General features: G+C 43.6%; 1 protein-coding gene across 1 annotated transcript; it reads right to left on the bottom strand.

The window, feature by feature from the left end:
* Window positions 1-6,573: 6,573 nt before the first annotated feature.
* On the bottom strand, window positions 6,574-6,897 carry LOC111759443 (SLC35A4 upstream open reading frame protein-like). The gene has a single exon (XM_023583494.1). The coding sequence runs from the start codon at window positions 6,895-6,897 to the stop codon at window positions 6,574-6,576; it is 324 nt and encodes a 107-aa protein (XP_023439262.1).
* Between the last annotated feature and the right edge of the window lie 8,989 nt (window positions 6,898-15,886).

Genomic DNA, 15,886 nt, shown 5'->3' with positions numbered 1-15,886 from the left:
GGATTTGAATCCAGCCAGGCTAGCTCCAGAGTTCCCACCAGAAGTGGGAAACAGTGGGAAGTTTTCTCAACACCTCTTGAGCTCTCAGCAGAACAGTATATAGAAATATGATAACTTGTCAGGAAGGTATTGCCCTAATAGATGAAGCAGACAAAGAAAGTATAACAGGCGGTGGACTTGGCCCAGTGGTTAGGGCTTCCGTCTACCACATGGGAGGTCCGCGGTTCAAACCCCGGGCCTCCTTGACCCGTGTGGAGCTGGCCCATGCGCAGTGCTGATGCGCGCAGGGAGTGCCCTGCCACGCAGGGGTGTCCCCCGCATAGGGGAGCCTCACGCGCAAGGAATGCACCCCGTAAGGAGAGCCGCCCAGCGCGAAAGAAAGTGCAGCCTGCCCAGGAATGGTGCCACGCGCACAGAGAGCTGACACAACAAGATGACGCAACAAAAAGAAACACAGATTCCTGTGCTGCTGACAACAACAGAAGCGGACAAAGAAGAGGCAGCAAATAGACACAGAGAACAGACAACTGGGGTGGGGAGGGGGAAGGGGAGAGAATAAATAATAAATAAATCTAAAAAAAAATGTATAAGAACAGATCACTTTCAGCGAGAATTTTGGCTCTGCTGTGAGGAAGGCCAGGGATCAAATGGGCTCATACAGTCCAAATCCCATGGAAACAGAATAATTTGATACTACTCATTCATTTTACCACCTAAACTCTTACCTGGACAGGGGCTCCAGCCTGCCCGTTTCACTTCTTAAATAGGAAAACGGACTGGCATTCAAGGCTCAAGATTTTAATGGCTGTCTATCTTTCCCAGTTTAAATACACATAAAACCCATTTGTCCTATCTATCAAACAGAGAGTAGCATAAGGCATATCATTAACCATTGTGGCAATGGAAAGTATCTTGGTTTGCAAGCTCAGTCAATGTTAGCGCTCCATGGGGAGACATTTCCAAGTTCACTGGTCAATCCAGGCCAGATTGGAAGTAGCCTATTAATGTGGCCTAAAAACCCACCTATTCCTATAGTAATAGAAATAGCAGGGAAAGCTCATTTATGTGAACTCAGCTTCCTAGCAATGGGACTTATTTGCAGCTTTGCTAAGAAAGATAAGATGAAACCAGTGTGTAAGTCTAAATTAGGATCAACCGCATGTAAGAGTAAATGCAGTGTAATTGTGGCTTAAACACCCAAGGTTGTAATTTTATTTGATTTAAACTAAGTCTGGAGGTGAGCAGGTTCCTGTGGGCCCGGAGGCCCATTGTCATTAGCAACCCAGGCTCCTCCTAACTTTCTGCTCCACCATCCCTAGCACATGGGCATCTCAAAGTCTAAAATGGCTGTTGGGTGCTCCAGCCATCATAGCCACACCCTAGGGAGGGCAAAGGGCACACGCTAGCTGTGAGCCTCCTTCTGAGGACCCTGCTGGAAAGACTCATCCAACACTTCCACTTCTACCTCATTGGCCTGAACAGGGCCCCACGGCCCCACCTAGCCATAGGGCAGGCAGGAAAATGGGGCCTTTACTTGGGTGCAGTGTTGCCCTAAGTAAGATCAAAGTTGCTGCTTAGGTAAAAGAAGAGAAGAGGTGATGGGTCGGCAACTAGCAGGCTCTGCCAGCAGAAATCACTGAGCTGCCTAATGAATGTGGCACAGCCCATGTCTTTTCCTGATTAAAGAACCCCAAGACTCTCACACAGAAATGCTTGGATTCTTCTCTTTTTTCCTTTTTTTTTTTGAGCTCAAACACTCTTGGGCTTGTGCATATGATTAAGGTACTAATTTTCAAGTTGCTTAAGGAGAAACTAAATGCAGATACTTTTCCTTGGAAATGAGGAAAAACAGACTCACACGATGCAAGGAAAAAACCAAAACAAAACACAGGAACATCTCCCAACCTTCCCAAAAGGGAAAAGAAGGAGCGGTGGGATCTCCGGGACAAGGATGGACTAAGGTACTGAGAAGGGGAGTGGACCTCGTTCCCACTTCCCTGGGAAACAGCGTCTTTCCCTGGTGTGTCAGAGGGCAAAGAGCAATTCCACCTGCGCGTTTGAGTGGAGACAATGGCAGGGCAGGGACAAGCTGGGGGAGCTGTGCCCTGGCTGCCCTGGAGGAAAAGGCCTTAGAGCTCTCGCTTGATGGTGCCCTAGCATGAGTAATCCTGGATCTTATCAAGCACTAATTGACAAGTAACTGACCAAACATTTTAAAAGCTCTTGCTAAAACACTGACGCCCCCTTTCATGTCAACCACAACACATGTGCCTAAATTCTACCTGCACTGCCGGACCAACTTGCACCAGTCAGTGCTTCATCATATTTAAGGCCCACAGGCTTTAATTAATTTGGGCACATTCTCATCACCAAAGGAGAAAGTTTCAATTAAAAAAAGGCATCTGTTTAGAGGGGGCAGAGGAGCCTGAACACACAGTTGCCTTGTTACAAAATCTAGTAGAGATTAGAAGTAGACAATTAGGAGAGGGGGGTGCTAGAATAAGTACATCCCAAAGAGAATGTGACCACTGGTAGCTTGATACCAAAAGATGAATACAAAGACCTATGAAAAGTGGTAGATGTCTATATGATTGAAAAATTTCAAAATAAATTATTGAAAAGGATGGGCAGATTAAATAAAAATAAAATATGGTTTGGGATCAGTTAATGTTGGACAAAGTATCAGTAGACTCTGAATCATCATCATGAAGGTTAAAATTGATGTTTAGAAAAATCACTTCTATTTATCTGTACAAAGTTAAATTACATTTGAATACATATCATTTAAGAAGTCAGGGAAGTATTTTTAAAAATTAGAAACATTTCATCCCAAATTGTTTAAAAAACATATTTTAAATTATTGTTTGAAGGAATGATAAATTTAACCATGACTCACTTACTAAGAGTACTCACCTACTAAAATTTTACTGCAGTTATTTTTGAGGAGCATAAAGAAATTTAGCAAGGCTATTAAATCACATTACTTGCTTTTGCAGACTTTTGATGGATTATGCTATTAGAGAGCACTATACCGATTTTGTTGATGGAAACTATTGACCAAACTGTTTAAGCAAATTCTTGAAAATTGTAGAGAACCATGATGATAAAACCAGAAATTACATCTCCTGAGTAATACCTGAGTATGACTTGCATTTTCTGACAAACTTGATAGTTTTACCTGTTTCAGTTTTAGAGAGAAAAACACTTTTTTTTTCCTGATTTTACACATTTTATTATGCAAAGTATAAGTGTACCTTAAATCCTTTTTGGAAGTGGGTATACTATAAATCTTTAAAAAATATGTTATGCTTAAGATACACCTTAAATTGAATAATCTGTTTAGAAAATCACATTACAATAAGCCTACATTAATAGAGTACCAGTTGAGTTTCTAAACTCTAAATGAGCTTACAAGAAATTAAAGCTATATGGAAAAGTACCCCACAATTGCAGGAAAGGATATAAGTAATAGATTGAAGGCATTATACACACAAAGATACGATTTGAATAACCTTATGTAGTGGAGATAGAAGCAAATGAAACAAATGGAGAGAGAGGGACTGAAATACTCCGCAAGGGCACGTCACAGAACCAGTTGGTTAAAACTTGATTATCAAGATCAGATCCATGAGAAGGACACAGGACCAGCAAATGGGAAGATGATTTCTTTTGAACCAAAGGGACTGGCAGCCCCCAGGAAATATTTCTCTGCTGAATGGACAGTCCGAGAAGTGAAGGGTTGGCATAGATGGGATCTCCAGGTCTCAAAAATGTCAGTGGCAGGGGAGGAGACTGACCTTGGGATGGGTCCCTGGAGAGGGGAATGGAGAGCTATGGTAATAGCAAGCCTTTTGGAGGAGAATGCCAACTAGAGCCACTTCTCTTCTTTTAGCAAATTTTAAGAACTAAACCCCAGAACACTTTATTAGGACCTTATTGCTTGGGAAGCAGAGGTGGCTCACGTGATAGAGCTTCTGCCTACCATATGGGAGGACCTGGGTTCGATCCCTGGGACCTCCTGGTGAAAAAGAAGAAGAGAAAGCTTGCCCGCGCAGTGAGCCAGTGCCTGCGTGAGTGCCGCACAAGTGCCTGTGTGGTGAACCAGTGCCCATTGCAAGTGAGTCACACAGCGAGATGATGACACATCAAAAGAGACAAGGGTAGAGTCAAGGTGAAGCACAGCAGAAACCAGGCACTGAGGTGGAGCAAGTGACAGGGAACCTCTCTCCCTATCAGAGGTTCCCAGGATTGAATCCCGGTGAATCCTAGAGGAGAGAAAACAAGATGGGAAGACAACACAGACAGCAAAAACAGCAGGGCAGGAGGAGGGGAAGGGGGGAAAACAGACAAATAAAATAAAAAACAAAAATACCTTTTTGCTTATGTGGTTAGAGACGCTGATTGAGCCACGTAGAGCTTGCTCAGGCTGTTGGGACCTGGGACACTGTTAGGCAGGGGCAGGACCCAGAGAGAGGCAAGAAGGAATCCCCTAGGAGTCTCAGAGGGGACAGTGGGCTTGGCTGAGCAGAGAGATGAGGAGGGGAGGCTTAAACAAGGGCCAAGAGCAACGTTCCCTGAGATGAGTTGAACCGGTCCTCTCTGGGATTTCCAGGAAGAAGGCTGAGCGTGGGAGCAATACAGTGGCGGGAGCTGGGGACACGTTCCAAGTGCCATGGAGCTGGGGGCGCTTGGCAGAGTGGCCTGGACGATGGCTGTGTCATCTGTGGCAACTGGGCCTTCTTGAAGGACAGTGGGGAGTGACCATCCCTTACGGGGAAGTTGTGCACCACAGCTGGGTTGGCACCAAGCTTGGGGCAAAGGGCCTGCTGGAGTGACCACGGGAGGCAAGGAAAGCCACCTGGGCCCACAGCCCTCTCTGGGCCACTGCGTTAATGCAGGGTGAGGTGTGGGGTCTCTCTCAACAGGGGTAGTCATTCCTCAGTCTGGCACTGATGCTCCCTTAATTCCTTATCGGGAAGGACTTAGGGGTGTAAAGAGTTTTAGCCAAACCCACTCCTCAAGTCTCCCAGGGTAGATTTCATCCACCATCCTCCAGAGAGGGACTGGCTGCACTCACCTCCCAGCACTTGCTTCAGGGCTGCTGGGGGCGGAAGGCTGGGAGGGGGCTCTGATGGGGGCGCCTAGTCTACAGGGCCAGGGGCGGGAGTTGGGGTCCGGGTGGAGGTAGCCAGGAGGCTAGCAGCTGCCACAGGACAGGTGTACTGCCAGGCCGGGAAGAAGGCGGCTGTGGGCTGCAGGTGCAGCACGGCTGCTCACAGCACGACCCGGAGCCCCAGTGAGCAGGACACAACGAAGAGGCATGTGAGGTCACGTGAGTGGTCCAAGTAGCACCTGGCTCGGCACCGTGAGAGCTGCCCATCCTGAGAAACCCTGCAGGAGGCCAGGTCCAGGACCGGCACCCACAGGCAGACCTGGGTTCGAGAGCATGCTGAAAGCATCTCAAGGGCAGGCGCAGCCGCTGCCGCTTTGTGAGCAGCTCTGTGCACGGGGGCACCGAGTCTGAGATGAGGCCATAGAGGAGGAGCAGCAGTCCCAGTGGGACACTATGCAGGGGGGCCAGCAGCAGCTGCAGGATGGGCCCAGGAGGAGTGATCCGAGGGTCCCAGAGGCCCCCAGCTGTGGAATAATTAGTAGCAGTAGTGCTAAGCCCTGGCGGGCATAGAGGGACCAGAGCAGCACTTTCAACCTTGGGACTACACAGCCCCTGACAGCTGCTGGCGTCCATGCAACACTGAAGGTAGACCCCTAGATTGTAGTCAGCACCTAAGGGGACAGCCTGGTGCCCAGTTAGGACCCTTGGGGGCCATGCTTGCCAGCCCACCAGGGGCACGGAAGAGTAACTTGGTCAGTTCAGCCCACAGCAAGGAGGGCCAGAAGGGCACTCTGCCACCCCCATGGCGCAGTGCCAGCTGTGGAGCAGGGGCTCCACACACTGCACTGGCCAGGAGCAGTATCTGTCCAGTGGGCCTGCGTGGGATGCCCCAGCCTGGCACACCCCCAACCTCTACACTTTTATTTTTTCTTCAAAATGGTGAGACTCTATTTCTATGGACTTTTTGGAGTCGGATAAGGTGCAAACTTTGAAGCTTTTCCCACATTTGGGACGTCTATAAGGTTTCTCTCCAGTGTGCGTTCTCTGGCATCTCGTGAGGGTTGCACTCAGACTGAAGCTTTTCCCACAGACGGGACATCCGTAAGGTTTCTCTGCAGTGTGGACTCTCTGGTGTTTAAAGGGGTCAGAGCGCGGTGGGGGGTGTGACACGTTTGGGGACAATCTAGTTCTGGAGCCAGTGCCAGGGAGGCAGGAGCTGAATTCTGGGGCTCAGAGCCTGCTGCAGATGCTGCAGTAAAGGCTAGGAGAGGAAGGGCTCCATGGCCCTTGAAGCCAAAGTCCACAGGGTTAGGGAGGAGGGAAAGAGTTCTCAAGTGCAGGCTAAGGAGCCACTGTCCACCGTCTGCAGGAAGGGAAGCAGGTGGGGGTGGCCGGAAGGGTGCAGGCAGCCAGGGAAGTGGACCCCATCTACTCATCCTGCCTCCCCACGGGACCCAGAGCTAGTCCAGCCCTTTACACAGCGACCACAGATAGTCCCTCGACGCCTTCTCCACGCTGGGCACAGCGTGTACTTGAATTGTGTAGATCCCAGGGCAGATGCCCATGGCAAAGCCCAGTGCTGCGAATGCCCTCGATCTCACCACCACGTAGGCACGGGAAGGACAGGAGCGAGCCATCCCGGCCCACACACTTCTTGCTTTTCCTTCCATGTGCCGCTGTAGGTGCTCTAGCTGATTCCCGACCAATGCCAGGTCCTTCAGCTTAGGCAGCAGATCCCCGTCCTCTGTCACCTTCCCCGCTACCTCACCTTCTCTTTTGATCATGGTGCTAAAGGTCCAAACCCTCATGGCTTAGGATTCACAGTTGTGTGGTGTCACGTGGGATACAGCATCCCTTCAGTGATGACCCCAGAACACATTGTCTGAAAACCTCAATCCTGGGACACTGAGGTTAGAGACCTGACCCACCGACTAGAGAGGTCTCTACGGAACCCCCTAGAGACAAAAAGTTTCATATGTTGGAAACCAAAGTCATTCTTTCTCCCCATAGCCATTCTTTCCCATCCCCACTGGAAACCTGGGGATTGCCCACCCATCTCTCCTCTTACACCCACCTGAGCCAAGCACATAGGAGTAGCAGTCTGTCGCCTGAACAGCTTCTGAGCCATCCCCATTGGCCCCTTCCTTCAGCCTTTCACCTTTCCTTTGCCTTCACTGTGGCTCTAACCTCCTACCTGCCTGTCAGGCCTTCCCCGCTCCCATCTCCATTGCATTCATTTTGCCTCTAATAGTGTATTTTTCTAAGCCTCAAATCTAATCACTTCACTCGCTCACTTAAAAACCTCCCCGTCAGGAAGCGGCTGTGATTCAATCCATTGGGTTCCCGTCTACCATATGGGAGGCCCTGGGTTCACGTCCTGTGGCCTCCTTGTGAGGGCAGGCTCACCCGTATGCTGCAGAGAGCTGCCGGCCTGGGTGCTGTGGAGTGCCGCCCGGCCCGCAAGCCCCACAGAGTGCCACTGGGCCTGCAAGAGCCGCGGAGAGCCGACTCAGCAAGGTGATGCAACAAAAAGGGAGACAAGCAAAAATTCAGAAGAACGCACAGCAAATGGACACAGAGAGCAGACAGCAAGCAAGCCTCAAGGGGGGGTAGATAAATAAAAATAAAATACAGACACAGAGAGCAGACAGCACACAAAAAGCCACAAGGGGAGGGGGGGATAAAAACAAAAACAAAAGCAACCTCCCCGTCTCCTTATTGTCCACCCAAAGCTCATGTGATCTAGGAGGACATTCGCTACTTTGTCCCTGACCTGCCCCCTGGCTTCATCCCTGCCATCTTTTTTGGTACTTGCCCTACTCTTTCACCCTGTCCTGACTTTGTGCATCCTGTTCTGTCCATCTTTTTCTATGTGGTGTACTCCCAACAGTCTTTTACTCTACTCGACTTTGATCCTGCTCAAGACTTCCCCTACTCCCCAGGTGAAACTGGCTGTAGTAAGCACCTTAATCTCTTAGTTTCCTGGCGCTGCTAAAACAAGTACCACGAGCTTGGTGGCTTAAAACAATAGACATTTATTCTCGCACAGTTCTAGAGATCTGAAAGCAAGATATCGGCCGGGCCATCTCCCTCCAATGACTCTAGGGAACGAGCCTTCCTTGCCTCTTTGTAGCTTCTGGTGGCACCTGTCAATCCCCGGCAATCCATGGTTGATGGTGCAAAACTCCAGTATCTGCCTTGTCCCCTGTGTGTCTCTCTTGGTGCCACTTGTCCCCTTCTCATAAAGCCGTATTAGACGAAGGCCCACCTCATTCCAGGATCACTCACCTTAGCCAATTACATCTGCAATAACCCTATGTCCAAATAAGGTACATTTTGAGGTGTTAGGGGTTCAGACTTCAGCAAATCTTTTTGCCAGACACAGTTCAACCCATAACACACTACGAGCATTATCTGTTAACTCTCCATCCATCTATTATCTATGTATTCTTCATTTATAAATCTTTCTCCTCCTAGACTTAGAGCTTCGTTAATCTCAATATCTCCAGCACACTGGCACAGGAACTGGTACGTATTAAACCTTTAGTAAATGTCTTTTGAATGCATTTATTAATTTATTTTATTCCAGCGCCTTTGAATAGTGAAAGAAAAATGCTTACTCCATCTGAATCCCTGCCTGATAAAGAGCTTAATTTTCTTTTGGATCCTATATTACAATTAACGGTGAAAAACATCCATATTTCTTCTTTCTTGACTTCCTATTATCATCGAATTGAAGGAAGTGAGCTGATACCGCTGCTCTATTATTAGCTATGCCCCATAATTGGTCAGAAAATTCACTTTTTATTAGCACAAGTTTCTGCACCTCTCCCAGTAGCATGAATTATTAACTGTTCAGTATTCATGGCCTGTGTGGCCAGGAAAATTATATTTGGCATGCCTGAAAAAGAGAGACTATCATCTTGAAGTTGGGTAGAAAATAGTTAGAATGAGTGAAGGGTATTTAAATATGTAACATATCAGAATTCATTTCCTAAAAGTAGCCATGAGACCCAAGCTCTCATCAAGTTGATCTAAATATAGTTCCTAAATAATGTTATCTCTAAGTTTTTAAGTAGCAGAGCAAAATTAGAAGCGGCAAATGTTGGACAGTAAAACATTTCTTTTTAAGTACTAATCACACATGAGCTAATTAGGTTTATTCCAGGAAATCTCTGGCAACGTTTAAAGGCATATTAAAGAGAATCAAGGTAAATAGGGCACATTTTCTAGATCTGGAATGACAAAATAAAAATTTGTTAAATCAGGCAATTTCTTCCACTGTGTTTTTGCTTTTAACTCTATGGAGTTTTAGATATCCAGAAAATATAGTTATATAGTTTACATCCAGGAACTTTGAATGCCTCTCTCTCTTTAATCCAATGTTATATTCTCAATCAAGTATATTTTTATATAATTCCTGCTCATATCTTGTTATGTTTATTCCTAGGATAATTGGATGATTAGTTGGATGGGCAGATGGATGGCTATTTTAGATCTCTGATGGTGCTCTAAATGGGATCTTTCCTTTCAATTTTTAATTGCTTGTTAAAATATAGCTTATTCACAAATTTACTCATATGTGCATAATGTAGATTTTAAACATTATTGATAGAGCTAATATGAACTTCCTAGACATGTTCATTTGAAAAAAGAAAAATAATAACTTTTAACCTTTTACATTAAAAAAATCCATCTATCCTGCTAATTAAACCATCCTTTCCAGTGATGCTCTTGTGGAATAATTTCCATGTCTCTCTTGCCTCCATTTCCTTCCTGGCTTCTGCATTGATGGGAGAAATGATGATTATGGGACCTCACGAAGAGGATGGCCACAATCCCCAGACATGCTCTTCTAGGGAGGTGTCTCTGATATAGCTGTTTGCTGTTTGTCCTGATGGAATTCCCCACTGTCATTGGTACCGGGAATTTATGACGTGTCCCTCTCAGTTTGGTGAGAACATGGTAGCTTCTCTCTAGTGACTGAGCCTACCTTTGGCTTGCTCAGGCTCCCAAGTCTATGCCATAGTCACACACAACATTTTTTTTTTTTAAGTTGAGAAGTTGAGTGTCTTTATCTGAAAAATCTTCATAGAAAATTGTGGTTTGGTTTAGCTCTCAGCAGCCCGCCCCTGAGTTCTGAGGAAATTTGCCTTCTTCTGAGCTACCCAAATCTTTCTTTTGGGACAGTTCCACCTCTTCTTTTTAACTCCTTTCTTAGGCTTTTTTTCTCGTAAATGGGATTCTCTGGTAAGCAGCGTGGGCGTTTTTTTACATCTCCTCCATTGTGTCTGCTGTTACATTTTTCTTTATGTATTGAGAGACCTGTTCCTGTAAGCATCTTCACCTTCTTCCATTAGGTAATGCATATATTCCGCAATTTTCTGACTCATGATGTGCCTCCAATGTACTTCTGCATTGAATGCCTTGCTTTCTGATCAAAACCAGGGAATTGTTTCATACTGTGAGGGACAGACAAGCCTTCATCCACAGCCCCCATCAAAACCCCCAAATCTATTTCCAGTGGTAGTTCTGGCAAGTCTTGCATCCAAAAAGCACCAGGTTGACCATCGATACTTTCCACATGTATTCATCTCCAGGTACTTCCTCTTGGCCTTCATAGATCTTGTTCATGAGGAGACAAGATTTTAGCAGCCTGAGGGCCAGCAGCAGGCCAGGACAATAGGCTGCAGCATAATTTTTAGGCCAACCTTCATACTGTTCTTTGGGAGATCATGAGCATAAGCTGTGTAGACTATCATCCCCTTCGAAGGCCCATAAGCAGTCTGACAAATGTACTTATGTTGGTTGCACGAACTTTTGTCCTGTATTTGGATGTGTTGTGCCTACTTTCATCCAGGACTGGCAAGTGTTCCTGAGCATTGGAATCAGTTTTACCCTCTTGTCTTGGTATCTCTTGAAATAGGCCTTATTCATAGCAACTTTAATAAACCCCATCCTGCAGAACAGAAGGAAGCACATATAACTTCTTTGAGGTCATCTTCCCCTCACCATGGGGCATCCCATGGCAGGAATGGTGACTTTCAACTTGATTGGCTTCTAAATCCTCCTCCAGGGCTGAGGGACATTCTGAATCCTACCCCTGCACCCAGGAATCAAGAAAGCTAAACACTGGGACTTTTGCCTGACAAGTTTATTTGATGCTTCCAAAGATGGGAAATGTTGCTATTGAAATGGCTTCCTTATTTCACTGGGAAATTAGGACTCTGGGTATAAGGACAGATACAAATTGTCTGAGAAATGCCTAGAAGGGAATGTTTCCATAAGAGTAGCAAAGCTGGACTATCAGATTGGATTGGTCCTCAGAGACTTTGGGAAGTAAGTAATAGAGGATGGATTCACTATTCAAAATAGAAAGCCAGTCCATTAAAGTCTTTGGTCTGAATGACTGCAAAAGAAAAACAACAACAACAACCCTGAGGAGAGAGCTGATGTGTGTCCGCAGATTCAGAGCCTTTTAATGAAGTGGAGATCAGGTCCGCTTGAGAAAAGACCATGTTTGAATATCTCAAGTTTGCAATGTGACTCTCCTAGATTTCTTCAAGGGCACCTGAAATCATTTGCTAATAGGACTCTGCCTTGGGGCAAGGGACAGAGTTAGACTTCAGAGACCACACTGCAGGCTCAGTTTGAATTAATGTCAATTCTTTGGAATTCCTCCTACTGCTGTGGTCCACTGGCCGTAGGGAGGCTCATGAGGATCAGGTGATTAATGGAGCTTTGATCCCACATCTATCTTGGAGTGGATTCAACAAGCCCATGAAACAATTCTGTAGACATTTTTCAAGATTCCGAATGTGTCATTTGCACAATCCCCATGTTAGCTCACTGAAGAAAGAGTGTTTATATTAGGAAGGAGGAAATAGAAGCTTCTGGATTGTCCTTTTCATATAAAAATCATCACCTAAAGTGGTTCTACATCTATGGGAGAATCACGGACATTGGGCAACCATTAAAGGCTTGGAGGAAGAAAAGGAGTGAGAAAGAATCTCTTTCATGTTTAATTTCCCTGTGTGTCCTCTGCTAAAGCATAAGGATTTTGAAGAATGATAGACTGTTGAAAAATGAATAGTGACTTTAATAATAGCAATTGTTTCAGATGTGGTTTTTCTTTTTGCTGGAGAAATTCATACACACCCTGGTGCTAAGTATTCTGCTATAGAAAGCAGAACAAAAGGCTTTGTCTCTACTCCAAAAATAAGAGAAAACCAGAAACTCTATGTCCATTATCTCTTTAAATATTGTTTGCACCCAATTCTCTCTCTCCTTCTCTGATATTCCAATTACAATACGTTAAAACCCTTCTCAAAAGAAAAATATCCATGGAATTGTACAACTCAGTGAACGCAATAGTACTATTATAAAAATGTGCTTTCCTCAATTGTAATAAATACACTACACCAATGGAAAATCTTAAAAATAGGGTAAAATATGAGAATCCTGCCATTTTTGCATGATTATTCTGTAAATCCTACAACTTCTCTAATTTAAGAAAAATTACTAAAAAAAAGGCACCTTTCTCCAAGTCTTATGTATCTCTCATATGCCTCATTTTCTATTTTCTATCCAGTTTGGTCTCTATGCTGCAGTCTGGATGCTCTACTGATCTTTATTCCAGTTAACTAATTATCTCTCTAAAACCTACTATAAAAATCATTTATTGAGTTCTTAATTTTAGGTGTATTTTTCAATTTCTAGAATTTCCTTTTCAGTTTTTGAAAAATAAATTTCAATTCACTCATAAAATCTTCCAGAATTAATGCAGAAAGTCTGTGTCTTTACTAGTTATTAATTAGTATTACTAATAACTGTGTCACCTGTGAGTATATGGCTAACATGTACTTTTTTTCTCTCTTGTTCTCATTTCTTGATATATTTCATAATCTTTTATTTAAGTCTGCACCTTGAGTATGAAAAATTGTGAATATTCTGGATGATGTTATCTCTCTCTAGACTCTAACTGTGCATCAGATGAACTTAATCCAAACAAGGAATGAGCTGACAGGCTAGATCTTTGGAAAGCTCAGGCTATCTCTGATTTGCCTTTATTTTTAGAGTGTAACCCTCCAGGTTTCCCACCTGAGAGCCTAGGGCCACTCACCCTTTGGAAATAATTCCCAAATTCCAATTTTTATCTCCTCAGCACTAATATGGCCTGTGCATAAATTCAAACTTATTCTATATCCAAGTTTGCCTAGTTCCCTGGAAAGCCAATTAAGTGACATAGGCTCTATAGGCTTTGGATATTCAGGGAGGACTCGGACTAAATATGTTAATTCAAGCTTACCTGGAATGTGGGGGGTATGTGTTAGTTCAAGTTTACCTGGAGGGGCATAACCTATCTGATACTCAGATAAAACACTTGAAGAAACTAACAAAAAAGTCCTTTTGAATATAAGCACTGTTTGACTCCCTCCATCCTCTGTATAAAAGGGACCCAAAAATCCTATTTGGGGCTTGGTTTTTATTAGGACAGTAGTCCGCCAAGTCCTGCCAGGTGTAATAAATCTTCCTTCTCAGCTTCTCACGTCCTGGCCTTCAATACCTCGTACACTCGACTTCTCTCTGCTACAACAGCACCATGAGACTACTGGAAACTCCTCTTTGCATTTCTTGGGCTTTCTGCATGAATTTTTAACCTTGTAACATGCTTAAGAACTCAGTTAATGTCTTTGGAGAAAACTATTGCATGTTACTTCTCTGTATCACCTCTGTCTGGCAGGATCTTGGCCCCTCCAGTCCTGGCTATTTCGGCAGCTCTGAATGCTAATTGTTTCCCCCTCAAGCCTGTGAAATTAACAGTCTTGTCATTTTCTCTCCCTCTTTGTAGCATTCATTTGCCTCTATTCCCAGGTTTTTGCTTCTGCTCCATAAATCAGCCATGCCCCAAAGGCAAAGCAAAATGCAGAATTTCAGTGCCCCGCCCAGGGGTTTTCTTCTCTCTGGTACTTTGACCCTTCAAGACCTGGCTGCTTAAGAACCTCGTCAATGCCTTCAAGCAGAAGTATTTATATTATAGTCTGTTTTCTCTAATCCTTATGGTTTATTATCATAATGGGACAAAATAATAAGTAAAAAATATTATTTTTCCACATGCTACTTCCTCATAGCTAAATGCAGAAGTCCTGATTTAGTCTGCATGGGCTTTTTGCTTGCTTTTAGACATACCAGATAATTCTCAAGTGACGTTTGAATTGAACTACATGGTTTTTCTTTTACCATGTCATCTGTGGTCAATTCTAATGAATTACATTTTCATAAAAACAGTTTAATTTTCATCCATTTTCAAATTAATATACATACAGTTGGTTAAATTTATCCCAGTCATTTCACATTTCTTTTATTCTGTAGTTATTTTCCTGTTCTTGCATTTTAAATATTTATACTTGTACCATCTTTTATTGATTAATTCATTCATGTTGTAGTTTATCTTATTTTATTTTCCAAATATTAGATCATTAACTCATTATCCTTATTTTTTCTAATTCATTATTTCCTGGTTTTTAGCTTTATTAAGTCTTCTGCCTTGATTAGCTTTATCTTGTTTGTCCTAATTAATTTAATTGAATATTAATTAAAGTACATTATTTCTTATTAACTAATATAAGTATTTAGGCTATGCATTTTTCTCTGAACATGGATTCATCCATAAGTCATCTGTACTGATATGGAACAGTTTCATTTTCATTATTTTCTCTATATTTTGAAACTTTGGTTATTTTCAGTTATTTGGCCCTTAGTGATATGTCCAGAGGATTTATATTAAGGAAAGCACTGAAGACTTTACGAAGACTGTCTTATTCCAGTGCTGCTTTTGAAAGGGGAAGTTGCCGTAGTTTTGTAAAATAGGCATTACCCTGAGTGATGAGTACAGAAGGGAACCAAATGATACTGTGCAAGAAGACTGGATTTTAATTTTAGCAGTCTTTAAAAAACAGTACAGGCCACCATTAATAAAATAGTGTAAGTTTGCTTTTATTTTCTCTTCTATATTGGTAGTACCTGGAAATAGCTAAGCTACCTAGGAGCTAGAATTCCATCACAGTCAAGGGAAGTTAACCTCAATGGTTTCTGGAAATCCCAACAAGCATTTATTTCCAAAGGACTAATAGAAAATAAGGGTTTGAGCTAAAAGTCATGTTTACTTCTCACTATTGTTCAGTCCTTGTTCTTCAGTAACTTACAGATCCCTGGAGATGAATGTTGATTGAAATATATTGATAAAAAAGAACACAGATTTCTTTGAAAGGGAGGAATAGAAGTCATAGAGGGATGCATGATTCCCTGAGGATTTTGGCTCATTTATCATCAAATGATTTGCCACCATATTTCCTCACTTTGTTTCTTTCTACCTAACAAATCCATGTGTTTTTTAAATTTTTAGTATTTCCCAAGGCAATTCAGGTTGATAATATGCTAAATTTTACTTTTACTACCTTGGTTGCTATGGAGCATATGGCATTAGGGAAAAGGGAAGGAAAAAATCAGTTGCCAGGGGAACAGATGTAGCTCAAGTAGTTGAGCATCTGCTTCCCATGTACAAGGTCCTGGGTTCGATCCTTGGTACCTGCTAAAAACAGAACAAAACAAACAAAAGAAAAACCCAACTCTCATTGGGGAGCAGATGTAGCTCAGTGGTTGAGCACCTGCTTCCCACGTGTGAGGTCTTGTATTCAATCCCTGGTACCTCTTAAAAAAGAGCAGCTGCCAAAGCGTAAAACAAAGGGAAAAATAGACTTTCAAATGGTTTCT

Source organism: Dasypus novemcinctus, chromosome 31, assembly GCF_030445035.2.
Source record: "Dasypus novemcinctus isolate mDasNov1 chromosome 31, mDasNov1.1.hap2, whole genome shotgun sequence".
NCBI classification, from domain to species: domain Eukaryota; kingdom Metazoa; phylum Chordata; class Mammalia; order Cingulata; family Dasypodidae; genus Dasypus; species Dasypus novemcinctus.
This window is presented reverse-complemented; position numbering and strand designations above follow the sequence as displayed.